A 26,493-nucleotide genomic window follows, 5' to 3' on the forward strand; every position below is an offset into this window, starting at 1 on the left:
TTGGTAGAGCATGGCGTTTGCAACGCCAGGGTCGTGGGTTCGATTCCCACGAGGGGGGCCAATATGAAACAAATAAAATAAATAATAATAATGTATACACTCACTAACTGTAAGTCGCTCTGGATAAGAGCGTCTGCTAAATGACTAAAATGTAAATGTAGTATGGTCAGGTGCAGCAAAGAAAGGCCTCGCAAAAGCTGCAGCTGCCTCAAAACAGAGCGTCACGCCTTGCCCTTAACTGCGCATACAGAACTAACGTCAACAACATGTAGGCCAGTCGTTCCTGGTTGACGAGAGATGAACTCCTTCTCTTACAGTTTTCATGAGAAATATTACTGTGGTGAAAATTCCAGATTGCCTGGATAATCCAATAAGATTCAGTTCAGACACCCAGACACACCCCACAAGACTCACACAAACACTCTTAACGCACACTGTTTTTTTAGTTGTATTGTTTGCGTTTAACATTTCTGTGGCTGTCTTTGTCTGTCAGCGTCTCAGTGTTTTTGTCACTTGTCATTCATATGTCTTGTGGACCTGTCCTTGTCTATCAGTGTTTTTGTCCCTTGTCACATGTCTCGTGGACCCCAGGAAAAGTAGCTGCCGCTAATGGGGAACCAAATAAATAACGGAGGAAGTTAATTCTGATTTCTGTGCGTAAAAATTAGCATGGGACAGGACGGGAATGATTTTTATCGGGACAGGACAGGAAAATTGTCTTGGTTATAGAACTGTTGTGGAATCAGGACAGTACTGAGAAAACATTTCAGGACAGGACAGAAATTCATTTTCACTCCCCTGTTGTGTGAACCTCTATTCCTCAGTGCCGAATGGCTGGTGATCTGAGTTATAGTCATGTGAAACACAAACGCAAAAGAACCACCACTGAAGAAGGATAATTGGAAATGACATGTACACAGAAATATTTGGTCCGAACAGATTAGAAGATATTGAATTTCAGACTATAGGGCAATGTATCCAAACTTTCCCATGGATTATAGGTTTAATTTATTATCACCTGATAAGACAATAGGTCTATTTACAGAAAACGATATGACTTATTCCACCTTTTAATCCTGGTCCTGGGGACCCAAAGGAGTACATATTGTTGTTTTTGCGATGGTATGATCTGTCTGCAGCCAGATCAGTTCTGTCTGCACCCAGATCAGTTCTGTCTGCACCCAGATCAGTTCTGTCTGCACCCAGATCAGTTCTGTCTGCACCCAGATCAGTTCTGTCTGCACCCAGATCATGCCAGTTCCTCCTGTGATATTGGGTACCTAGTTAACCACAGCTGTCTCTACAAAGTGTCTCAGAGGAAGAGCGCTGATCTGTCCATTATGACCTAAAAGGCCAAACTGATCCTGGATCAGCGCCCCTACTCTGAGACACTGTGAATACGGGGGGCGCAGAGCTGCGGTCTCTTTAAGAGTTAATGAATGTGGTTTATTCATCAGCTTGATAGTGAGATGCTGCTATGATTAATTGATTGAAGCCCTCTATGATGAAACCGCCTTTGTTTGTCCTGGCCGAGTATCATTATCTGCTGTGTGTTTACTGATATAGGAGTTCTGCTAGTATGAGCCGTAGGTGGCTCTGAGAGGGGCTCGGTAGACTTCACTGTACTACTAATGTCTGTTCAAATGAAACAGTTGTACTTGTCATACCATACCAATGTTCCTCTTGCTCGTCCTTGACCAACCCCGGCACTGTGGAATGCAGCTCAGTGTTTGTTGGAGTGTTTGCCTCTGCTATATGTCCGATGGATCAGGTTTGAATAGGCTTTGTTTGTGTCATAGGATGATGGCTTTGTTTGTGTCATAGGATGATGGTTCTGCCTTTAGGACCCAGCAGCACCCTGGGCCTACCAGTCAGCCCTCCCTGCCTGCCTCCTGCAGAGCACAAGCCAGAGCAGACTCTAGCGCAGTGCTGCCTCTGCTCTGCTCTTCTCTCCTCTCATCTCCTCTCCTCTCCTCTGATGCACTCACAGCACAGACAGCAGACCAACCCTGCCTGCAGTTTCTTTCTCTGCTCTGTTTTCCTTCACTCCTTCCCTCCATTCATCCTCCTCTCCTCCTGACCTGGCGTCTGATCTGAATTCTGCAGTCGGAGGCCGAGGCTGTTTCCTGTCAGAGCAGAGAGTGCCGTCTGTGAGCCCGGACAGCCAGCCAGGATATCTCTCTCTCTCCGACCAGACAGGGAAGAAACCAGCAGGACCAACACAAGAAGTTGTTCCTGGGAAGCACAGGACTGGAGGGAGTATTAATACTAGTCCTAGGGCTATAGAAGAGGGGGGTGATCGTGAGGATTATCGAGAGACACGCTCCAGAAGCATCACTGAACCCCCCACCACCCCACCCTGGTCGTACCCCACCGACGACGTCACCTCCTCCTCCTCCTCCTCATTGTTATTAGAGCAGAAAGGCCAGCGTGGAGCCTGGCGAAGACTGGGGAATCAGCATGTCGTCTCAGACTACTAGGAGGAACCTATACACCCGGGTGAGTGTCTGGTAGAGGGCTGTCTATGGATAGGAGTGGGTGAGTGTCTGGTAGAGGGCTGTCTATGGATAGGAGTGGGTGAGTGTCTGGTAGAGGGCTGTCTATGGATAGGAGTGGGTGAGTGTCTGGTAGAGGGCTGCCTATGGATAGGAGTGGGTGAGTGTCTGGTAGAGGGCTGTCTATGGATAGGAGTGGGTGAGTGTCTGGTAGAGGGCTGCCTATGGATAGGAGTGGGTGAGTGTCTGGTAGAGGGCTGCCTATGGATAGGAGTGGGTGAGTGTCTGGTAGAGGGCTGCCTATGGATAGGAGTGGGTGAGTGTCTGGTAGAGGGCTGCCTATGGATAGGAGTGGGTGAGTGTCTGGTAGAGGGCTGCCTATGGACAGGAGTGGGTGAGTGTCTGGTAGAGGGATGCCTATGGATAGGAGTGGGTGAGTGTCTGGTAGAGGGCTGCCTATGGACAGGAGTGGGTGAGTGTCTGGTAGAGGGATGCCTATGGATAGGAGTGGGTGAGTGTCTGGTAGAGGGCTGCCTATGGATAGGAGTGGGTGAGTGTCTGGTAGAGGGCTGTCTATGGATAGGAGTGGGAGGAGCAGTGTATGCACCATATGATTGGATGATCTGTCTGTGTCTATGTCCTCAGGGGTGGTGTCTGTGAGGTTAGTGTTGTTTCAGATCTGTACCACCCAAGCTTTGTCTCCTACATGTACCTGTGGTCTGGTCAATGGGTTTGTTGACCGCTTGGCTAGCTGCTGTATGTACTGTACCGGCAGTCTGGATGAGAGGGTTGTTAGACTGGACTACATGGTGTCTGTGTACAGTAATGGAACCTTCCTCCTGTCTTTGCTGTGGGGTCTGGGTTTGTAAGAGGTCTGAGGTGTGCGTTGGGTTGAGATCCGTGTTTGTAAGAGGTCTGAGGTGTGCGTTGGGTTGAGATCCGTGTTTGTAAGAGGTCTGAGGGGTATAGGAGGTGTGTGTTAGCTAGGGTTTATGGTTGTTTAGTGTTGGGTGTAGTTATTTTGTTGTTGTTACTGGACAACCAGCCTCTTCTCCGAGGCTCCGGATCACTTCCTGGTTGTCACAAGACACTGACTCAGGAAGGATGACATCACAGCTGTTATGGGAAGGAGCGATGACATCACAGCTATACCTTGTCAGATCTGTCAGGTGTAGGCTGACTACATGCGCCACAAAGAAGTGCACTATATAGGGGATAGGGTGCCATTTAGGACTGGCCTTATGTGTACTTCACAGTCCACACTGAGGACTTGACCTGGTTTAGTGCTACATCTGTTAGCTGGTAGGGCCCTACACACCGAGGACTTGACCTGGTTTAGTGCTACATCTGTTAGCTGGTAGGGCCCTGTTCGGTGACAGACTCAGTGGTGTAGCTGTTAGCTGGTAGGGCCTTGTTCAGTGACATACTCAGTGGTGTAGCTGTTAGCTGGTGGAGCCCTGTTTAGTGACAGACTCAGTGGTGTAGCTGTTAGCTGGTGGGGCCTTGTTCAGTGACATACTCAGTGGTGTAGCTGTTAGCTGGTGGAGCCCTGTTTAGTGACAGACTCAGTGGTGTAGCTGTTAGCTGGTGGGGCCCTGTTCGGTGACAGACTCAGTGGTGTAGCTGTTAGCTGGTAGGGCCCTGTTTAGTGACAGACTCAGTGGTGTAGCTGTTAGCTGGTAGGGCCTTGTTCAGTGACAGACTCAGTGGTGTAGCTGTTAGCTGGTAGGGCCTTGTTCAGTGACAGACTCAGTGGTGTAGCTGTTAGCTGGTGGAGCCCTGTTTAGTGACAGACTCAGTGGTGTAGCTGTTAGCTGGTGGGGCCCTGTTCGGTGACAGACTCAGTGGTGTAGCTGTTAGCTGGTAGGGCCTTGTTCAGTGACGGACTCAGTGGTGTAGCTGTTAGCTGGTAGGGCCCTGTTCGGTGACAGACTCAGTGGTGTAGCTGTTAGCTGGTAGGGCCCTGTTCGGTGACAGACTCAGTGGTGTAGCTGTTAGCTGGTGGGGCCCTGTTCAGTGACAGACTCAGTGGTGTAGCTGTTAGCTGGTAGGGCCCTGTTCGGTGACAGACTCAGTGGTGTAGCTGTTAGCTGGTAGGGCCCTGTTCGGTGACAGACTCAGTGGTGTAGCTGTTAGCTGGTAGGGCCCTGTTCGGTGACAGACTCAGTGGTGTAGCTGTTAGCTGGTAGGGCCCTGTTCGGTGACAGACTCAGTGGTGTAGCTGTTAGCTGGTAGGGCCCTGTTCGGTGACAGACTCAGTGGTGTAGCTGTTAGCTGGTAGGGCCCTGTTCGGTGACAGACTCAGTGGTGTAGCTGTTAGCTGGTGGAGCCCTGTTTAGTGACAGACTCAGTGGTGTAGCTGTTAGCTGGTGGGGCCCTGTTCAGTGACAGACTCAGTGGTGTAGCTGTTAGCTGGTGGGGCCCTGTTCGGTGACAGACTCAGTGGTGTAGCTGTTAGCTGGTAGGGCCCTGTTCGGTGACAAACTCAGTGGTGTAGCTGTTAGCTGGTGGGGCCCTGTTCGGTGACAGACTCTGTGGTGTAGCTGTTAGCTGGTAGGGCCCTGTTCGGTGACAGACTCAGTGGTGTAGCTGTTAGCTGGTGGAGCCCTGTTTAGTGACAGACTCAGTGGTGTAGCTGTTAGCTGGTGGGGCCCTGTTCGGTGACAGACTCAGTGGTGTAGCTGTTAGCTGGTGGAGCCCTGTTTAGTGACAGACTCAGTGGTGTAGCTGTTAGCTGGTGGAGCCCTGTTTAGTGACAGACTCAGTGGTGTAGCTGTTAGCTGGTGGGGCCCTGTTCGGTGACAGACTCAGTGGTGTAGCTGTTAGCTGGTGGAGCCCTGTTTAGTGACAGACTCAGTGGTGTAGCTGTTAGCTGGTGGGGCCCTGTTCGGTGACAGACTCAGTGGTGTAGCTGTTAGCTGGTGGGGCCCTGTTTAGTGACAGACTCAGTGGTGTAGCTGTTAGCTGGTGGGGCCCTGTTCGGTGACAGACTCAGTGGTGTAGCTGTTAGCTGGTGGAGCCCTGTTTAGTGACAGACTCAGTGGTGTAGCTGTTAGCTGGTAGGGCCCTGTTCAGTGACAGACTCAGTGGTGTAGCTGTTAGCTGGTAGGGACCTGTTTAGTGACAGACTCAGTGGTGTAGCTGTTAGCTGGTAGGGCCCTGTTCGGTGACAGACTCAGTGGTGTAGCTGTTAGCTGGTGGGGCCCTGTTCGGTGACAGACTCGGTGGTGTAGCTGTTAGCTGGTGGGGCCCTGTTCAGTGACAGACTCAGTGGTGTAGCTGTTAGCTGGTAGGGCCCTGTTCGGTGACAGACTCAGTGGTGTAGCTGTTAGCTGGTAGGGCCCTGTTCGGTGACAGACTCAGTGGTGTAGCTGTTAGCTGGTGGGGCCTGAGTAGCTGTTAGCTGGTGGGGCCCTGTTTAGTGACAGACTCAGTGGTGTAGCTGTTAGCTGGTAGGGCCCTGTTCGGTGACAGACTCAGTGGTGTAGCTGTTAGCTGGTAGGGCCCTGTTCGGTGACAGACTCAGTGGTGTAGCTGTTAGCTGGTGGGGCCTGAGTAGCTGTTAGCTGGTGGGGCCCTGTTCGGTGACAGACTCAGTGGTGTAGCTGTTAGCTGGTGGAGCCCTGTTTAGTGACAGACTCAGTGGTGTAGCTGTTAGCTGGTGGAGCCCTGTTTAGTGACAGACTCAGTGGTGTAGCTGTTAGCTGGTGGGGCCCTGTTCGGTGACAGACTCAGTGGTGTAGCTGTTAGCTGGTGGGGCCCTGTTTAGTGACAGACTCAGTGGTGTAGCTGTTAGCTGGTGGGGCCCTGTTCGGTGACAGACTCAGTGCTGTAGCTGTTAGCTGGTGGAGCCCTGTTTAGTGACAGACTCAGTGGTGTAGCTGTTAGCTGGTAGGGCCCTGTTCAGTGACAGACTCAGTGGTGTAGCTGTTAGCTGGTGGGGCCCTGTTTAGTGACAGACTCAGTGGTGTAGCTGTTAGCTGGTGGGGCCCTGTTCGGTGACAGACTCAGTGGTGTAGCTGTTAGCTGGTGGAGCCCTGTTTAGTGACAGACTCAGTGGTGTAGCTGTTAGCTGGTGGGGCCCTGTTCGGTGACAGACTCAGTGGTGTAGCTGTTAGCTGGTGGGGCCCTGTTTAGTGACAGACTCAGTGGTGTAGCTGTTAGCTGGTGGGGCCCTGTTTAGTGACAGACTCAGTGGTGTAGCTGTTAGCTGGTAGGGCCCTGTTCGGTGACAGACTCAGTGGTGTAGCTGTTAGCTGGTGGGGCCCTGTTCGGTGACAGACTCGGTGGTGTAGCTGTTAGCTGGTGGGGCCCTGTTCAGTGACAGACTCAGTGGTGTAGCTGTTAGCTGGTAGGGCCCTGTTCGGTGACAGACTCAGTGGTGTAGCTGTTAGCTGGTAGGGCCCTGTTCGGTGACAGACTCAGTGGTGTAGCTGTTAGCTGGTGGGGCCTGAGTAGCTGTTAGCTGGTGGGGCCCTGTTTAGTGACAGACTCAGTGGTGTAGCTGTTAGCTGGTAGGGGCCCTGTTTAGTGACAGACTCAGTGGTGTAGCTGTTAGCTGGTAGGGCCCTGTTCGGTGACAGACTCAGTGGTGTAGCTGTTAGCTGGTGGGGCCCTGTTTAGTGACAGACTCAGTGGTGTAGCTGTTAGCTGGTGGGGCCCTGTTCGGTGACAGACTCTGTGTGTGTGTGTGTGTGTGTGTGTGTGTGGGTGTGTGTGTGTGTGTGTGTGTGTGGTAAGAGTAGAGTGGTATTGAATAATTCAGGATGCTTCCAGCAGCAGCATGGTGAACTAGGCTGCGTCCCAAACGGCAACCTATACCCAGGGCCCTATGGGTCAAAGTAGTGCACTATATAGGGAATAGGGTGCTATTCTCTGGTCTAAAGTAGTGCACTATATAGGGGATAGGGTGCCATTTGGGAAGTAACCCTGCTCTCAGGCTCAGGCTGATTGTTGTATAAAACATAATTAATATTTCATTTCAGCCTGCTTGAGCTCTTCAGCTAGTCCACCAAAGCACTTAGTACCAAGGATGCTTATGGAGTGAGCAAGAGTCCCTATTCATGTGGAACAGATCATACTCTGTAATACCACAGAATCAGTGCTCTGTTGTAGTACAGACTCAGACCTGACGGGGGCAGTAGTGTAGCTGTTCTTATTAATTACAGCAGCAGTAGTGTAGTGTAGCTGTTCTTATTAATAACAGCAGCAGTAGTGTAGCTGTTCTTATTAATTACAGCAGCAGTAGTGTAGCTGTTCTTATTAATAACAGTAGTAGTAGTGTAGTGTAGCTGTTCTTATTAATAACAGCAGCAGTAGTGTAGCTGTTCTTATTAATAACAGCAGCAGTAGTGTAGTGTAGCTGTTCTTATTAATAACAGCAGCAGTAGTGTAGCTGTTCTTATTAATAACAGCAGCAGTAGTGTAGTGTAGCTGTTCTTATTAATAACAGCAGTAGTAGTGTAGCTGTTCTTATTAATAACAGCAGCAGTAGTGTAGTGTAGCTGTTCTTATTAATAACAGCAGTAGTGTAGTGTAGCTGTTCTTATTAATAACAGCAGTAGTAGTGTAGCTGTTCTTATTAATAACAGTAGTAGTAGTGTAGTGTAGCTGTTCTTATTAATAACAGCAGCAGTAGTGTAGCTGTTCTTATTAATAACAGCAGCAGTAGTGTAGTGTAGCTGTTCTTATTAATAACAGCAGTAGTAGTGTAGCTGTTCTTATTAATAACAGCAGCAGTAGTGTAGTGTAGCTGTTCTTATTAATAACAGCAGTAGTGTAGTGTAGCTGTTCTTATTAATAACAGCAGTAGTAGTGTAGCTGTTCTTATTAATAACAGCAGCAGTAGTGTAGTGTAGCTGTTCTTATTAATAACAGCAGTAGTGTAGTGTAGCTGTTCTTATTAATAACAGCAGTAGTGTAGTGTAGCTGTTCTTATTAATAACAGCAGCAGTAGTATAGTGTAGCTGTTCTTATTAATAACAGCAGCAGTAGTGTAGTGTAGCTGTTCTTATTAATAACAGCAGTAGTAGTGTAGCTGTTCTTATTAATAACAGCAGTAGTAGTGTAGTGTAGCTGTTCTTATTAATAACAGCAGCAGTAGTGTAGTGTAGCTGTTCTTATTAATAACAGCAGCAGTAGTGTAGTGTAGCTGTTCTTATTAATAACAGCAGTAGTGTAGTGTAGCTGTTCTTATTAATAACAGCAGTAGTGTAGTGTAGCTGTTCTTATTAATAACAGCAGTAGTGTAGTGTAGCTGTTCTTATTAATAACAGCAGTAGTATAGCTGTTCTTATTAATAACAGCAGCAGTAGTGTAGTGTAGCTGTTCTTATTAATAACAGCAGTAGTATAGCTGTTCTTATTAATAACAGCAGTAGTAGTGTAGCTGTTCTTATTAATAACAGCAGCAGTAGTGTAGTGTAGCTGTTCTTATTAATAACAGCAGCAGTAGTGTAGCTGTTCTTATTAATAACAGCAGTAGTGTAGTGTAGCTGTTCTTATTAATAACAGCAGCAGTAGTGTAGCTGTTCTTATTAATAACAGCAGTAGTGTAGTGTAGCTGTTCTTATTAATAACAGCAGCAGTAGTGTAGTATAGCTGTTCTTATTAATAACAGCAGTAGTAGTGTAGCTGTTCTTATTAATAACAGCAGTAGTATAGTGTAGCTGTTCTTATTAATAACAGCAGCAGTAGTGTAGTGTAGCTGTTCTTATTAATAACAGCAGTAGTATAGTGTAGCTGTTCTTATTAATAACAGCAGTAGTAGTGTAGCTGTTCTTATTAATAACAGCAGCAGTAGTGTAGCTGTTCTTATTAATAACAGCAGTAGTAGTGTAGCTGTTCTTATTAATAACAGCAGTAGTATAGTGTAGCTGTTCTTATTAATAACAGCAGTAGTAGTGTAGCTGTTCTTATTAATAACAGCAGCAGTAGTGTAGCTGTTCTTATTAATAACAGCAGTAGTAGTGTAGCTGTTCTTATTAATAACAGCAGCAGTAGTGTAGTGTAGCTGTTCTTATTAATAACAGCAGTAGTATAGTGTAGCTGTTCTTATTAATAACAGCAGTAGTAGTGTAGCTGTTCTTATTAATAACAGCAGCAGTAGTGTAGCTGTTCTTATTAATAACAGCAGCAGTAGTGTAGCTGTTCTTATTAATAACAGCAGCAGTAGTGTAGCTGTTCTTATTAATAACAGCAGTAGTGTAGTATAGCTGTTCTTATTAATAACAGCAGTAGTGTAGTGTAGCTGTTCTTGTTAATAACAGCAGCAGTAGTGTAGTGTAGCTGTTCTTATTAATAACAGCAGCAGTAGTGTAGCTGTTCTTATTAATAACAGCAGCAGTGTAGTGTAGCTGTTCTTATTAATAACAGCAGTAGTAGTGTAGCTGTTCTTATTAATAACAGCAGCAGTAGTGTAGCTGTTCTTATTAATAACAGCAGCAGTAGTGTAGTGTAGCTGTTCTTATTAATAACAGCAGCAGTAGTGTAGCTGTTCTTATTAATAACAGCAGCAGTGTAGTGTAGCTGTTCTTATTAATAACAGCAGCAGTAGTGTAGCTGTTCTTATTAATAACAGCAGCAGTAGTGTAGCTGTTCTTATTAATAACAGCAAAAGTAGTATAGCTGTTCTTATTAATAACAGTAGTAGTGTAGTGTAGCTGTTCTTATTAATAACAGCAGCAGTAGTGTAGTGTAGCTGTTCTTATTAATAACAGCAGTAGTAGTGTAGCTGTTCTTATTAATAACAGCAGTAGTATAGTGTAGCTGTTCTTATTAATAACAGCAGCAGTATAGTGTAGCTGTTCTTATTAATAACAGCAGCAGTAGTGTAGTGTAGCTGTTCTTATTAATAACAGCAGTAGTATAGTGTAGCTGTTCTTATTAATAACAGCAGTAGTATAGTGTAGCTGTTCTTATTAATAACAGCAGTAGTGTAGTGTAGCTGTTCTTATTAATAACAGCAGCAGTAGTGTAGCTGTTCTTATTAATAACAGCAGCAGTAGTGTAGTGTAGCTGTTCTTATTAATAACAGCAGCAGTAGTGTAGCTGTTCTTATTAATAACAGCAGCAGTGTAGTGTAGCTGTTCTTATTAATAACAGCAGCAGTAGTGTAGCTGTTCTTATTAATAACAGCAGCAGTAGTGTAGCTGTTCTTATTAATAACAGCAGCAGTAGTATAGCTGTTCTTATTAATAACAGCAGTAGTATAGTGTAGCTGTTCTTATTAATAACAGCAGTAGTAGTGTAGCTGTTCTTATTAATAACAGCAGCAGTAGTGTAGCTGTTCTTATTAATAACAGCAGTAGTAGTGTAGCTGTTCTTATTAATAACAGCAGTAGTATAGTGTAGCTGTTCTTATTAATAACAGCAGCAGTAGTGTAGTGTAGCTGTTCTTATTAATAACAGCAGTAGTATAGTGTAGCTGTTCTTATTAATAACAGCAGTAGTATAGTGTAGCTGTTCTTATTAATAACAGCAGTAGTGTAGTGTAGCTGTTCTTATTAATAACAGCAGCAGTAGTGTAGCTGTTCGTATTAATAACAGCAGCAGTAGTGTAGTGTAGCTGTTCTTATTAATAACAGCAGTAGTAGTGTAGATGTTCTTATTAATAACAGCAGTAGTATAGTGTAGCTGTTCTTATTAATAACAGCAGTAGTAGTGTAGCTGTTCTTATTAATAACAGCAGCAGTAGTGTAGCTGTTCTTATTAATAACAGCAGTAGTAGTGTAGCTGTTCTTATTAATAACAGCAGCAGTAGTGTAGTGTAGCTGTTCTTATTAATAACAGCAGTAGTATAGTGTAGCTGTTCTTATTAATAACAGCAGTAGTAGTGTAGCTGTTCTTATTAATAACAGCAGCAGTAGTGTAGCTGTTCTTATTAATAACAGCAGCAGTAGTGTAGCTGTTCTTATTAATAACAGCAGCAGTAGTGTAGCTGTTCTTATTAATAACAGCAGTAGTGTAGTATAGCTGTTCTTATTAATAACAGCAGTAGTGTAGTGTAGCTGTTCTTGTTAATAACAGCAGCAGTAGTGTAGTGTAGCTGTTCTTATTAATAACAGCAGCAGTAGTGTAGCTGTTCTTATTAATAACAGCAGCAGTGTAGTGTAGCTGTTCTTATTAATAACAGCAGTAGTAGTGTAGCTGTTCTTATTAATAACAGCAGCAGTAGTGTAGCTGTTCTTATTAATAACAGCAGCAGTAGTGTAGTGTAGCTGTTCTTATTAATAACAGCAGTAGTGTAGTGTAGCTGTTCTTGTTAATAACAGCAGCAGTAGTGTAGTATAGCTGTTCTTATTAATAACAGCAGTAGTGTAGTGTAGCTGTTCTTATTAATAACAGCAGTAGTAGTGTAGTGTAGCTGTTCTTATTAATAACAGCAGCAGTAGTGTAGCTGTTCTTATTAATAACAGCAGCAGTAGTGTAGCTGTTCTTATTAATAACAGCAGCAGTAGTATAGCTGTTCTTATTAATAACAGTAGTAGTGTAGTGTAGCTGTTCTTATTAATATCAGCAGCAGTAGTGTAGCTGTTCTTATTAATAACAGCAGTAGTAGTGTGGTGTAGCTGTTCTTATTAATAACAGCAGCAGTAGTGTAGTGTAGCTGTTCTTATTAATAACAGCAGTAGTGTAGTGTAGCTGTTCTTATTAATAACAGCAGTAGTAGTGTAGTGTAGCTGTTCTTATTAATAACAGCAGCAGTAGTGTAGTATAGCTGTTCTTATTAATAACAGCAGCAGTAGTGTAGTGTAGCTGTTCTTATTAATAACAGCAGCAGTAGTGTAGTGTAGCTGTTCTTATTAATAACAGCAGTAGTGTAGTGTAGCTGTTCTTGTTAATAACAGCAGCAGTAGTGTAGTGTAGCTGTTCTTATTAATAACAGCAGTAGTGTAGTGTAGCTGTTCTTGTTAATAACAGCAGCAGTAGTGTAGTATAGCTTTTCTTATTAATAACAGCAGTAGTGTAGTGTAGCTGTTCTTATTAATAACAGCAGTAGTAGTGTAGTGTAGCTGTTCTTATTAATAACAGCAGCAGTAGTGTAGCTGTTCTTATTAATAACAGCAGCAGTAGTGTAGTGTAGCTGTTCTTATTAATAACAGCAGCAGTAGTATAGCTGTTCTTATTAATAACAGTAGTAGTGTAGCTGTTCTTATTAATAACAGCAGCAGTAGTGTAGCTGTTCTTATTAATAACAGCAGCAGTAGTGTAGCTGTTCTTATTAATAACAGCAGCAGTAGTATAGCTGTTCTTATTAATAACAGTAGTAGTGTAGTGTAGCTGTTCTTATTAATATCAGCAGCAGTAGTGTAGCTGTTCTTATTAATAACAGCAGTAGTAGTGTAGTGTAGCTGTTCTTATTAATAACATTAGCAGTAGTGTAGTGTAGCTGTTCTTATTAATAACAGCAGTAGTGTAGTGTAGCTGTTCTTGTTAATAACAGCAGCAGTAGTGTAGTGTAGCTGTTCTTATTAATAACAGCAGCAGTAGTGTAGTATAGCTGTTCTTATTAATAACAGCAGCAGTAGTGTAGTGTAGCTGTTCTTATTAATAACAGCAGCAGTAGTGTAGTGTAGCTGTTCTTATTAATAACAGCAGTAGTGTAGTGTAGCTGTTCTTGTTAATAACAGCAGCAGTAGTGTAGTGTAGCTGTTCTTATTAATAACAGCAGTAGTGTAGTGTAGCTGTTCTTGTTAATAACAGCAGCAGTAGTGTAGTATAGCTGTTCTTATTAATAACAGCAGTAGTGTAGTGTAGCTGTTCTTATTAATAACAGCAGTAGTAGTGTAGTGTAGCTGTTCTTATTAATAACAGCAGCAGTAGTGTAGCTGTTCTTATTAATAACAGCAGCAGTAGTGTGGTGTAGCTGTTCTTATTAATAACAGCAGCAGTAGTATAGCTGTTCTTATTAATAACAGTAGTAGTGTAGCTGTTCTTATTAATAACAGCAGTAGTGTAGTGTAGCTGTTCTTATTAATAACAGCAGTAGTAGTGTAGTGTAGCTGTTCTTATTAATAACAGCAGCAGTAGTGTATCTGTTCTTATTAATAACAGCAGCAGTAGTGTAGTGTAGCTGTTCTTATTAATAACAGCAGTAGTAGTGTAGTGTAGCTGTTCTTATTAATAACAGCAGTAGTGTGGTGTAGCTGTTCTTATTAATATCAGCAGAAGTAGTGTAGCTGTTCTTATTAATAACAGCAGCAGTAGTGTAGCTGTTCTTATTAATATCAGCAGCAGTAGTGTAGCTGTTCTTATTAATAACAGCAGTAGTGTAGTGTAGCTGTTCTTATTAATAACAGCAGTAGTGTAGTGTAGCTGTTCTTGTTAATAACAGCAGCAGTAGTGTAGTGTAGCTGTTCTTATTAATAACAGCAGTAGTGTAGTGTAGCTGTTCTTGTTAATAACAGCAGCAGTAGTGTAGTGTAGCTGTTCTTGTTAATAACAGCAGCAGTAGTGTAGTGTAGCTGTTCTTATTAATAACAGCAGTAGTGTAGTGTAGCTGTTCTTGTTAATAACAGCAGCAGTAGTGTAGTGTAGCTGTTCTTGTTAATAACAGCAGCAGTAGTGTAGTGTAGCTGTTCTTATTAATAACAGCAGTAGTGTAGTGTAGCTGTTCTTGTTAATAACAGCAGCAGTAGTGTAGTATAGCTGTTCTTATTAATAACAGCAGTAGTGTAGTGTAGCTGTTCTTATTAATAACAGCAGTAGTAGTGTAGTGTAGCTGTTCTTATTAATAACAGCAGCAGTAGTGTAGCTGTTCTTATTAATAACAGCAGCAGTAGTGTAGTGTAGCTGTTCTTATTAATAACAGCAGCAGTAGTATAGCTGTTCTTATTAATAACAGTAGTAGTGTAGCTGGTCTTATTAATAACAGCAGTAGTGTAGTGTAGCTGTTCTTATTAATAACAGCAGTAGTAGTGTAGTGTAGCTGTTCTTATTAATAACAGCAGCAGTAGTGTAGCTGTTCTTATTAATAACAGCAGCAGTAGTGTAGTGTAGCTGTTCTTATTAATAACATCAGTAGTGTAGTGTAGCTGTTCTTATTAATATCAGCAGCAGTAGTGTATCTGTTCTTATTAATATCAGCAGCAGTAGTGTAGCTGTTCTTATTAATAACCACAGTAGTGTAGTATAGCTGTTCTTATTAATAACAGCAGCAGTAGTATAGTGTAGCTGTTCTTATTAAGAACAGCAGTAGCATAGTGTAGCTGTTCTTATTAAGAACAGCAGTAGTATAGTGTAGCTGTTCTTATTAAGAACAGCAGTAGTATAGTGTAGCTGTTCTTATTAAGAACAGCAGTAGTATAGTGTAGCTGTTCTTATTAATATCAGCAGCAGTAGTGTAGCTGTTCTTATTAATAACAGCAGCAGTAGTGTAGCTGTTCTTATTAATAACAGCAGCAGTAGTGTAGTGTAGCTGTTCTTATTAATAACAGCAGCAGTAGTATAGCTGTTCTTATTAATAACAGCAGCAGTAGTATAGCTGTTCTTATTAATAACAGCAGCAGTAGTATAGTGTAGATGTTCTTATTAATAACAGCAGAAGTGTAGCTGTTCTTATTAATAACAGCAGTAGTATAGTGTAGCTGTTCTTATTAATAACAGCAGCAGTAGTGTAGCTGTTCTTATTAATAACAGCAGTAGTAGTGTAGCTGTTCTTATTAATAACAGCAGTAGTGTAGCTGTTCTTATTAATAACAGCAGTAGTGTAGCTGTTCTTATTAATAACAGCAGCAGTAGTGTAGTATAGCTGTTCTTATTAATAACAGCAGTAGTGTAGTGTAGCTGTTCTTATTAATAACAGCAGTAGTGTAGCTGTTCTTATTAATATCAGCAGCAGTAGTGTAGTATAGCTGTTCTTATTAATAACAGCAGTAGTGTAGTGTAGCTGTTCTTATTAATAACAGCAGCAGTAGTGTAACTGTTCTTATTAATAACAGCAGCAGTAGTATAGTATAGCTGTTCTTATTAATAACAGCAGTAGTGTAGCTGTTCTTAGTAATAACCACAGTAGTGTAGTGTAGATGTTCTTATTAATAACAGCAGTAGTAGTGTAGTGTAGCTGTTCTTATTAAGAACAGCAGTAGTAGTGTAGTGTAGCTGTTCTTATTAATAACAGCAGTAGTGTAGTGTAGCTGTTCTTATTAATAACAGCAGCAGTAGTATAGTGTAGCTGTTCGTATTAATAACAGCAACAGTAGTGTAGCTGTTCTTATTAATAACAGCAGCAGTAGTGTAGCTGTTCGTATTAATAACAGCAACAGTAGTGTAGCTGTTCTTATTAATAACAGCAGCAGTAGTGTAGTGTAGCTGTTCTTATTAATAACAGCAGTAGTGTAGTGTAGTGTAGCTGTTCGTATTAATAACAGCAGCAGTAGTGTAGCTGTTCTTATTAATAACAGCAGCAGTAGTATAGTATAGCTGTTCTTATTAATAACAGCAGTAGTGTAGTGTAGCTGTTCTTATTAATAACAGCAGTAGTGTAGTGTAGCTGTTCTTATTAATAACAATAGTAGTATAGCTGTTCTTATTAATATCAGCAGCAGTAGTGTAGCTGTTCTTATTAATAACAGCAGCAGTAGTGTAGCTGTTCTTATTAATAACAGCAGCAGTAGTGTAGTGTAGCTGTTCTTATTAATAACAGCAGTAGTGTAGTGTAGCTGTTCTTATTAATAACCACAGTAGTGTAGTGTAGCTGTTCTTATTAATAACAGCAGCAGTAGTATAGCTGTTCTTATAAATAACAATAGTAGTATAGCTGTTCTTATTAATATCAGCAGCAGTAGTGTAGCTGTTCTTATTAATAACAGCAGCAGTAGTATAGCTGTTCTTATTAATAACAGCAGTAGTGTAGTGTAGCTGTTCTTATTAATAACAGCAGTAGTGTAGTGTAGCTGTTCTTATTAATAACCACAGTAGTGTAGTGTAGCTGTTCTTATTAATAACAGCAGCAGTAGTATAGCTGTTCTTATTAATAACAATAGTAGTATAGCTGTTCTTATTAATATCAGCAGCAGTAGTGTAGCTGTTCTTATTAATAACAGCAGCAGTAGTGTAGCTGTTCTTATTAATAACAGCAGCAGTAGTGTAGCTGTTCTTATTAATAACAGCAGCAGTAGTATAGCTGTTCTTATTAATAACAATAGTAGTATAGCTGTTCTTATTAATATCGTCAGCAGTAGTATAGCTGTTCTTATTTATAACAGCAGTAGTGTAGTGTAGCTGTTCTTATTAATAACAGCAGCAGTAGTGTAGCTGTTCTTATTAAAAACAGCAGTAGTAGTGTAGTGTAGCTGTTCTTATTAATAACAGCAGCAGTAGTGTAGTGTAGCTGTTCTTATTAATAACAGCAGTAGTGTAGTGTAGCTGTTCTTATTAATAACAGCAGCAGTAGTGTAGTGTAGCTGTTCTTATTAATAACAGCAGTAGTGTAGTGTAGATGTTCTTATTAATAACAGCAGCAGTAGTGTAGCTGTTCGTATTAATAACAGCAACAGTAGTGTAGCTGTTCTTATTAATAACAGCAGCAGTAGTATAGTGTAGCTGTTCTTATTAATAACAGCAGTAGTGTAGTGTAGCTGTTCTTATTAATAACAGCAGCAGTAGTATAGCTGTTCTTATTAATAACAGCAGTAGTATAGTGTAGCTGTTCTTATTAATAACAGCAGTAGTGTAGTGTAGCTGTTCTTATTAATAACAATAGTAGTATAGTTTTTCTTATTAATATCAGCAGCAGTAGTGTAGCTGTTCTTATTAATTACAGCAGCAGTAGTGTAGTGTAGCTGTTCTTATTAATAACAGCAGTAGTGTAGTGTAGCTGTTCTTATTAATAACAGCAGTAGTGTAGTGTAGCTGTTCTTATTAATAACAATAGTAGTATAGCTGTTCTTATTAATATCAGCAGCAGTAGTATAGCTGTTCTTATTTATAACAGCAGTAGTGTAGTGTAGCTGTTCTTATTAATAACAGCAGCAGTAGTGTAGCTGTTCTTATTAAAAACAGCAGTAGTAGTGTAGTGTAGCTGTTCTTATTAATAACAGCAGCAGTAGTGTAGTGTAGCTGTTCTTATTAATAACAGCAGTAGTGTAGTGTAGATGTTCTTATTAATAACAGCAGCAGTAGTGTAGCTGTTCGTATTAATAACAGCAACAGTAGTGTAGCTGTTCTTATTAATAACAGCAGCAGTAGTATAGTGTAGCTGTTCTTATTAATAACAGCAGTAGTGTAGTGTAGCTGTTCTTATTAATAACAGCAGTAGTGTAGTGTAGCTGTTCGTATTAATAACAATAGTAGTATAGCTGTTCTTATTAATATCAGCAGCAGTAGTGTAGCTGTTCTTATTAATAACAGCAACAGTAGTGTAGCTGTTCTTATTAATAACAGCAGCAGTAGTATAGTGTAGCTGTTCTTATTAATAACAGCAGTAGTATAGTGTAGCTGTTCTTATTAATAACAGCAGTAGTGTAGTGTAGCTGTTCTTATTAATAACAGCAGTAGTGTAGTGTAGCTGTTCTTATTAATAACAGCAGTAGTGTAGTGTAGCTGTTCTTATTAATAACAATAGTAGTATAGCTGTTCTTATTAATATCAGCAGCAGTAGTGTAGCTGTTCTTATTAATAACAGCAGCAGTAGTGTAGCTGTTCTTATTAATAACAGCAGCAGTAGTGTAGTGTAGCTGTTCTTATTAATAACAGCAGTAGTGTAGTGTAGCTGTTCTTATTAATAACAGCAGTAGTGTAGTGTAGCTGTTCGTATTAATAACAATAGTAGTATAGCTGTTCTTATTAATATCAGCAGCAGTAGTATAGCTGTTCTTATTTATAACAGCAGTAGTGTATTGTAGCTGTTCTTATTAATAACAGCAGTAGTGTAGCTGTTCTTATTAATAACAGCAGCAGTAGTGTAGCTGTTCTTATTAATAACAGCAGTAGTGTAGTGTAGCTGTTCTTATTAATAACAGCAGCAGTAGTGTAGCTGTTCTTATTAATAACAGCAGCAGTAGTGTAGTGTAGCTGTTCTTATTAATAACAGCAGCAGTAGTGTAGCTGTTCTTATTAATAACAGCAGCAGTGTAGTGTAGCTGTTCTTATTAATAACAGCAGCAGTAGTGTAGCTGTTCTTATTAATAACAGCAGCAGTAGTGTAGCTGTTCTTATTAATAACAGCAGCAGTAGTATAGCTGTTCTTATTAATAACAGCAGTAGTATAGTGTAGCTGTTCTTATTAATAACAGCAGTAGTAGTGTAGCTGTTCTTATTAATAACAGCAGCAGTAGTGTAGCTGTTCTTATTAATAACAGCAGTAGTAGTGTAGCTGTTCTTATTAATAACAGCAGTAGTATAGTGTAGCTGTTCTTATTAATAACAGCAGCAGTAGTGTAGTGTAGCTGTTCTTATTAATAACAGCAGTAGTATAGTGTAGCTGTTCTTATTAATAACAGCAGTAGTATAGTGTAGCTGTTCTTATTAATAACAGCAGTAGTGTAGTGTAGCTGTTCTTATTAATAACAGCAGCAGTAGTGTAGCTGTTCGTATTAATAACAGCAGCAGTAGTGTAGTGTAGCTGTTCTTATTAATAACAGCAGTAGTAGTGTAGATGTTCTTATTAATAACAGCAGTAGTATAGTGTAGCTGTTCTTATTAATAACAGCAGTAGTAGTGTAGCTGTTCTTATTAATAACAGCAGCAGTAGTGTAGCTGTTCTTATTAATAACAGCAGTAGTAGTGTAGCTGTTCTTATTAATAACAGCAGCAGTAGTGTAGTGTAGCTGTTCTTATTAATAACAGCAGTAGTATAGTGTAGCTGTTCTTATTAATAACAGCAGTAGTAGTGTAGCTGTTCTTATTAATAACAGCAGCAGTAGTGTAGCTGTTCTTATTAATAACAGCAGCAGTAGTGTAGCTGTTCTTATTAATAACAGCAGCAGTAGTGTAGCTGTTCTTATTAATAACAGCAGTAGTGTAGTATAGCTGTTCTTATTAATAACAGCAGTAGTGTAGTGTAGCTGTTCTTGTTAATAACAGCAGCAGTAGTGTAGTGTAGCTGTTCTTATTAATAACAGCAGCAGTAGTGTAGCTGTTCTTATTAATAACAGCAGCAGTGTAGTGTAGCTGTTCTTATTAATAACAGCAGTAGTAGTGTAGCTGTTCTTATTAATAACAGCAGCAGTAGTGTAGCTGTTCTTATTAATAACAGCAGCAGTAGTGTAGTGTAGCTGTTCTTATTAATAACAGCAGTAGTGTAGTGTAGCTGTTCTTGTTAATAACAGCAGCAGTAGTGTAGTATAGCTGTTCTTATTAATAACAGCAGTAGTGTAGTGTAGCTGTTCTTATTAATAACAGCAGTAGTAGTGTAGTGTAGCTGTTCTTATTAATAACAGCAGCAGTAGTGTAGCTGTTCTTATTAATAACAGCAGCAGTAGTGTAGCTGTTCTTATTAATAACAGCAGCAGTAGTATAGCTGTTCTTATTAATAACAGTAGTAGTGTAGTGTAGCTGTTCTTATTAATATCAGCAGCAGTAGTGTAGCTGTTCTTATTAATAACAGCAGTAGTAGTGTGGTGTAGCTGTTCTTATTAATAACAGCAGCAGTAGTGTAGTGTAGCTGTTCTTATTAATAACAGCAGTAGTGTAGTGTAGCTGTTCTTATTAATAACAGCAGTAGTAGTGTAGTGTAGCTGTTCTTATTAATAACAGCAGCAGTAGTGTAGTATAGCTGTTCTTATTAATAACAGCAGCAGTAGTGTAGTGTAGCTGTTCTTATTAATAACAGCAGCAGTAGTGTAGTGTAGCTGTTCTTATTAATAACAGCAGTAGTGTAGTGTAGCTGTTCTTGTTAATAACAGCAGCAGTAGTGTAGTGTAGCTGTTCTTATTAATAACAGCAGTAGTGTAGTGTAGCTGTTCTTGTTAATAACAGCAGCAGTAGTGTAGTATAGCTTTTCTTATTAATAACAGCAGTAGTGTAGTGTAGCTGTTCTTATTAATAACAGCAGTAGTAGTGTAGTGTAGCTGTTCTTATTAATAACAGCAGCAGTAGTGTAGCTGTTCTTATTAATAACAGCAGCAGTAGTGTAGTGTAGCTGTTCTTATTAATAACAGCAGCAGTAGTATAGCTGTTCTTATTAATAACAGTAGTAGTGTAGCTGTTCTTATTAATAACAGCAGCAGTAGTGTAGCTGTTCTTATTAATAACAGCAGCAGTAGTGTAGCTGTTCTTATTAATAACAGCAGCAGTAGTATAGCTGTTCTTATTAATAACAGTAGTAGTGTAGTGTAGCTGTTCTTATTAATATCAGCAGCAGTAGTGTAGCTGTTCTTATTAATAACAGCAGTAGTAGTGTAGTGTAGCTGTTCTTATTAATAACATTAGCAGTAGTGTAGTGTAGCTGTTCTTATTAATAACAGCAGTAGTGTAGTGTAGCTGTTCTTGTTAATAACAGCAGCAGTAGTGTAGTGTAGCTGTTCTTATTAATAACAGCAGCAGTAGTGTAGTATAGCTGTTCTTATTAATAACAGCAGCAGTAGTGTAGTGTAGCTGTTCTTATTAATAACAGCAGCAGTAGTGTAGTGTAGCTGTTCTTATTAATAACAGCAGTAGTGTAGTGTAGCTGTTCTTGTTAATAACAGCAGCAGTAGTATAGTGTAGCTGTTCTTATTAATAACAGCAGTAGTGTAGTGTAGCTGTTCTTGTTAATAACAGCAGCAGTAGTGTAGTATAGCTGTTCTTATTAATAACAGCAGTAGTGTAGTGTAGCTGTTCTTATTAATAACAGCAGTAGTAGTGTAGTGTAGCTGTTCTTATTAATAACAGCAGCAGTAGTGTAGCTGTTCTTATTAATAACAGCAGCAGTAGTGTGGTGTAGCTGTTCTTATTAATAACAGCAGCAGTAGTATAGCTGTTCTTATTAATAACAGTAGTAGTGTAGCTGTTCTTATTAATAACAGCAGTAGTGTAGTGTAGCTGTTCTTATTAATAACAGCAGTAGTAGTGTAGTGTAGCTGTTCTTATTAATAACAGCAGCAGTAGTGTATCTGTTCTTATTAATAACAGCAGCAGTAGTGTAGTGTAGCTGTTCTTATTAATAACAGCAGTAGTAGTGTAGTGTAGCTGTTCTTATTAATAACAGCAGTAGTGTGGTGTAGCTGTTCTTATTAATATCAGCAGAAGTAGTGTAGCTGTTCTTATTAATAACAGCAGCAGTAGTGTAGCTGTTCTTATTAATATCAGCAGCAGTAGTGTAGCTGTTCTTATTAATAACAGCAGTAGTGTAGTGTAGCTGTTCTTATTAATAACAGCAGTAGTGTAGTGTAGCTGTTCTTGTTAATAACAGCAGCAGTAGTGTAGTGTAGCTGTTCTTATTAATAACAGCAGTAGTGTAGTGTAGCTGTTCTTGTTAATAACAGCAGCAGTAGTGTAGTGTAGCTGTTCTTGTTAATAACAGCAGCAGTAGTGTAGTGTAGCTGTTCTTATTAATAACAGCAGTAGTGTAGTGTAGCTGTTCTTGTTAATAACAGCAGCAGTAGTGTAGTGTAGCTGTTCTTGTTAATAACAGCAGCAGTAGTGTAGTGTAGCTGTTCTTATTAATAACAGCAGTAGTGTAGTGTAGCTGTTCTTGTTAATAACAGCAGCAGTAGTGTAGTATAGCTGTTCTTATTAATAACAGCAGTAGTGTAGTGTAGCTGTTCTTATTAATAACAGCAGTAGTAGTGTAGTGTAGCTGTTCTTATTAATAACAGCAGCAGTAGTGTAGCTGTTCTTATTAATAACAGCAGCAGTAGTGTAGTGTAGCTGTTCTTATTAATAACAGCAGCAGTAGTATAGCTGTTCTTATTAATAACAGTAGTAGTGTAGCTGGTCTTATTAATAACAGCAGTAGTGTAGTGTAGCTGTTCTTATTAATAACAGCAGTAGTAGTGTAGTGTAGCTGTTCTTATTAATAACAGCAGCAGTAGTGTAGCTGTTCTTATTAATAACAGCAGCAGTAGTGTAGTGTAGCTGTTCTTATTAATAACATCAGTAGTGTAGTGTAGCTGTTCTTATTAATATCAGCAGCAGTAGTGTATCTGTTCTTATTAATATCAGCAGCAGTAGTGTAGCTGTTCTTATTAATAACCACAGTAGTGTAGTATAGCTGTTCTTATTAATAACAGCAGCAGTAGTATAGTGTAGCTGTTCTTATTAAGAACAGCAGTAGCATAGTGTAGCTGTTCTTATTAAGAACAGCAGTAGTATAGTGTAGCTGTTCTTATTAAGAACAGCAGTAGTATAGTGTAGCTGTTCTTATTAAGAACAGCAGTAGTATAGTGTAGCTGTTCTTATTAATATCAGCAGCAGTAGTGTAGCTGTTCTTATTAATAACAGCAGCAGTAGTGTAGCTGTTCTTATTAATAACAGCAGCAGTAGTGTAGTGTAGCTGTTCTTATTAATAACAGCAGCAGTAGTATAGCTGTTCTTATTAATAACAGCAGCAGTAGTATAGCTGTTCTTATTAATAACAGCAGCAGTAGTATAGTGTAGATGTTCTTATTAATAACAGCAGAAGTGTAGCTGTTCTTATTAATAACAGCAGTAGTATAGTGTAGCTGTTCTTATTAATAACAGCAGCAGTAGTGTAGCTGTTCTTATTAATAACAGCAGTAGTAGTGTAGCTGTTCTTATTAATAACAGCAGTAGTGTAGCTGTTCTTATTAATAACAGCAGTAGTGTAGCTGTTCTTATTAATAACAGCAGCAGTAGTGTAGTATAGCTGTTCTTATTAATAACAGCAGTAGTGTAGTGTAGCTGTTCTTATTAATAACAGCAGTAGTGTAGCTGTTCTTATTAATATCAGCAGCAGTAGTGTAGTATAGCTGTTCTTATTAATAACAGCAGTAGTGTAGTGTAGCTGTTCTTATTAATAACAGCAGCAGTAGTGTAACTGTTCTTATTAATAACAGCAGCAGTAGTATAGTATAGCTGTTCTTATTAATAACAGCAGTAGTGTAGCTGTTCTTAGTAATAACCACAGTAGTGTAGTGTAGATGTTCTTATTAATAACAGCAGTAGTAGTGTAGTGTAGCTGTTCTTATTAAGAACAGCAGTAGTAGTGTAGTGTAGCTGTTCTTATTAATAACAGCAGTAGTGTAGTGTAGCTGTTCTTATTAATAACAGCAGCAGTAGTATAGTGTAGCTGTTCGTATTAATAACAGCAACAGTAGTGTAGCTGTTCTTATTAATAACAGCAGCAGTAGTGTAGCTGTTCGTATTAATAACAGCAACAGTAGTGTAGCTGTTCTTATTAATAACAGCAGCAGTAGTGTAGTGTAGCTGTTCTTATTAATAACAGCAGTAGTGTAGTGTAGTGTAGCTGTTCGTATTAATAACAGCAGCAGTAGTGTAGCTGTTCTTATTAATAACAGCAGCAGTAGTATAGTATAGCTGTTCTTATTAATAACAGCAGTAGTGTAGTGTAGCTGTTCTTATTAATAACAGCAGTAGTGTAGTGTAGCTGTTCTTATTAATAACAATAGTAGTATAGCTGTTCTTATTAATATCAGCAGCAGTAGTGTAGCTGTTCTTATTAATAACAGCAGCAGTAGTGTAGCTGTTCTTATTAATAACAGCAGCAGTAGTGTAGTGTAGCTGTTCTTATTAATAACAGCAGTAGTGTAGTGTAGCTGTTCTTATTAATAACCACAGTAGTGTAGTGTAGCTGTTCTTATTAATAACAGCAGCAGTAGTATAGCTGTTCTTATAAATAACAATAGTAGTATAGCTGTTCTTATTAATATCAGCAGCAGTAGTGTAGCTGTTCTTATTAATAACAGCAGCAGTAGTATAGCTGTTCTTATTAATAACAGCAGTAGTGTAGTGTAGCTGTTCTTATTAATAACAGCAGTAGTGTAGTGTAGCTGTTCTTATTAATAACCACAGTAGTGTAGTGTAGCTGTTCTTATTAATAACAGCAGCAGTAGTATAGCTGTTCTTATTAATAACAATAGTAGTATAGCTGTTCTTATTAATATCAGCAGCAGTAGTGTAGCTGTTCTTATTAATAACAGCAGCAGTAGTGTAGCTGTTCTTATTAATAACAGCAGCAGTAGTGTAGCTGTTCTTATTAATAACAGCAGCAGTAGTATAGCTGTTCTTATTAATAACAATAGTAGTATAGCTGTTCTTATTAATATCGTCAGCAGTAGTATAGCTGTTCTTATTTATAACAGCAGTAGTGTAGTGTAGCTGTTCTTATTAATAACAGCAGCAGTAGTGTAGCTGTTCTTATTAAAAACAGCAGTAGTAGTGTAGTGTAGCTGTTCTTATTAATAACAGCAGCAGTAGTGTAGTGTAGCTGTTCTTATTAATAACAGCAGTAGTGTAGTGTAGCTGTTCTTATTAATAACAGCAGCAGTAGTGTAGTGTAGCTGTTCTTATTAATAACAGCAGTAGTGTAGTGTAGATGTTCTTATTAATAACAGCAGCAGTAGTGTAGCTGTTCGTATTAATAACAGCAACAGTAGTGTAGCTGTTCTTATTAATAACAGCAGCAGTAGTATAGTGTAGCTGTTCTTATTAATAACAGCAGTAGTGTAGTGTAGCTGTTCTTATTAATAACAGCAGCAGTAGTATAGCTGTTCTTATTAATAACAGCAGTAGTATAGTGTAGCTGTTCTTATTAATAACAGCAGTAGTGTAGTGTAGCTGTTCTTATTAATAACAATAGTAGTATAGTTTTTCTTATTAATATCAGCAGCAGTAGTGTAGCTGTTCTTATTAATTACAGCAGCAGTAGTGTAGTGTAGCTGTTCTTATTAATAACAGCAGTAGTGTAGTGTAGCTGTTCTTATTAATAACAGCAGTAGTGTAGTGTAGCTGTTCTTATTAATAACAATAGTAGTATAGCTGTTCTTATTAATATCAGCAGCAGTAGTATAGCTGTTCTTATTTATAACAGCAGTAGTGTAGTGTAGCTGTTCTTATTAATAACAGCAGCAGTAGTGTAGCTGTTCTTATTAAAAACAGCAGTAGTAGTGTAGTGTAGCTGTTCTTATTAATAACAGCAGCAGTAGTGTAGTGTAGCTGTTCTTATTAATAACAGCAGTAGTGTAGTGTAGATGTTCTTATTAATAACAGCAGCAGTAGTGTAGCTGTTCGTATTAATAACAGCAACAGTAGTGTAGCTGTTCTTATTAATAACAGCAGCAGTAGTATAGTGTAGCTGTTCTTATTAATAACAGCAGTAGTGTAGTGTAGCTGTTCTTATTAATAACAGCAGTAGTGTAGTGTAGCTGTTCGTATTAATAACAATAGTAGTATAGCTGTTCTTATTAATATCAGCAGCAGTAGTGTAGCTGTTCTTATTAATAACAGCAACAGTAGTGTAGCTGTTCTTATTAATAACAGCAGCAGTAGTATAGTGTAGCTGTTCTTATTAATAACAGCAGTAGTATAGTGTAGCTGTTCTTATTAATAACAGCAGTAGTGTAGTGTAGCTGTTCTTATTAATAACAGCAGTAGTGTAGTGTAGCTGTTCTTATTAATAACAGCAGTAGTGTAGTGTAGCTGTTCTTATTAATAACAATAGTAGTATAGCTGTTCTTATTAATATCAGCAGCAGTAGTGTAGCTGTTCTTATTAATAACAGCAGCAGTAGTGTAGCTGTTCTTATTAATAACAGCAGCAGTAGTGTAGTGTAGCTGTTCTTATTAATAACAGCAGTAGTGTAGTGTAGCTGTTCTTATTAATAACAGCAGTAGTGTAGTGTAGCTGTTCGTATTAATAACAATAGTAGTATAGCTGTTCTTATTAATATCAGCAGCAGTAGTATAGCTGTTCTTATTTATAACAGCAGTAGTGTATTGTAGCTGTTCTTATTAATAACAGCAGTAGTGTAGCTGTTCTTATTAATAACAGCAGCAGTAGTGTAGCTGTTCTTATTAATAACAGCAGTAGTGTAGTGTAGCTGTTCTTATTAATAACAGCAGCAGTAGTATAGCTGTTCTTATTAATAACAGCAGTAG

The 26,493-nt window shown here is 39.5% G+C and overlaps 1 protein-coding gene across 1 annotated transcript in view; it reads left to right on the forward strand.

The window, feature by feature from the left end:
* Positions 1-2,460: 2,460 nt before the first annotated feature.
* LOC311103029 (putative carboxypeptidase X1) overlaps positions 2,461-26,493 on the forward strand; it is a gene marked incomplete at its 5' end in the record, with an annotated part of 148,803 nt that continues 124,770 nt past the window's right edge. Inside the window, one exon of the mRNA XM_084144519.1 lies at positions 2,461-2,499. Coding sequence (XP_084000645.1) covers positions 2,461-2,499 — 39 coding nt within the window. The remainder of the gene's footprint in view (positions 2,500-26,493) is intronic.

The sequence above is a fragment of the Coregonus lavaretus genome (genome assembly GCF_964263955.1).
Source record: "Coregonus lavaretus genome assembly, chromosome: 27".
Lineage (NCBI taxonomy): Eukaryota > Metazoa > Chordata > Actinopteri > Salmoniformes > Salmonidae > Coregonus > Coregonus lavaretus.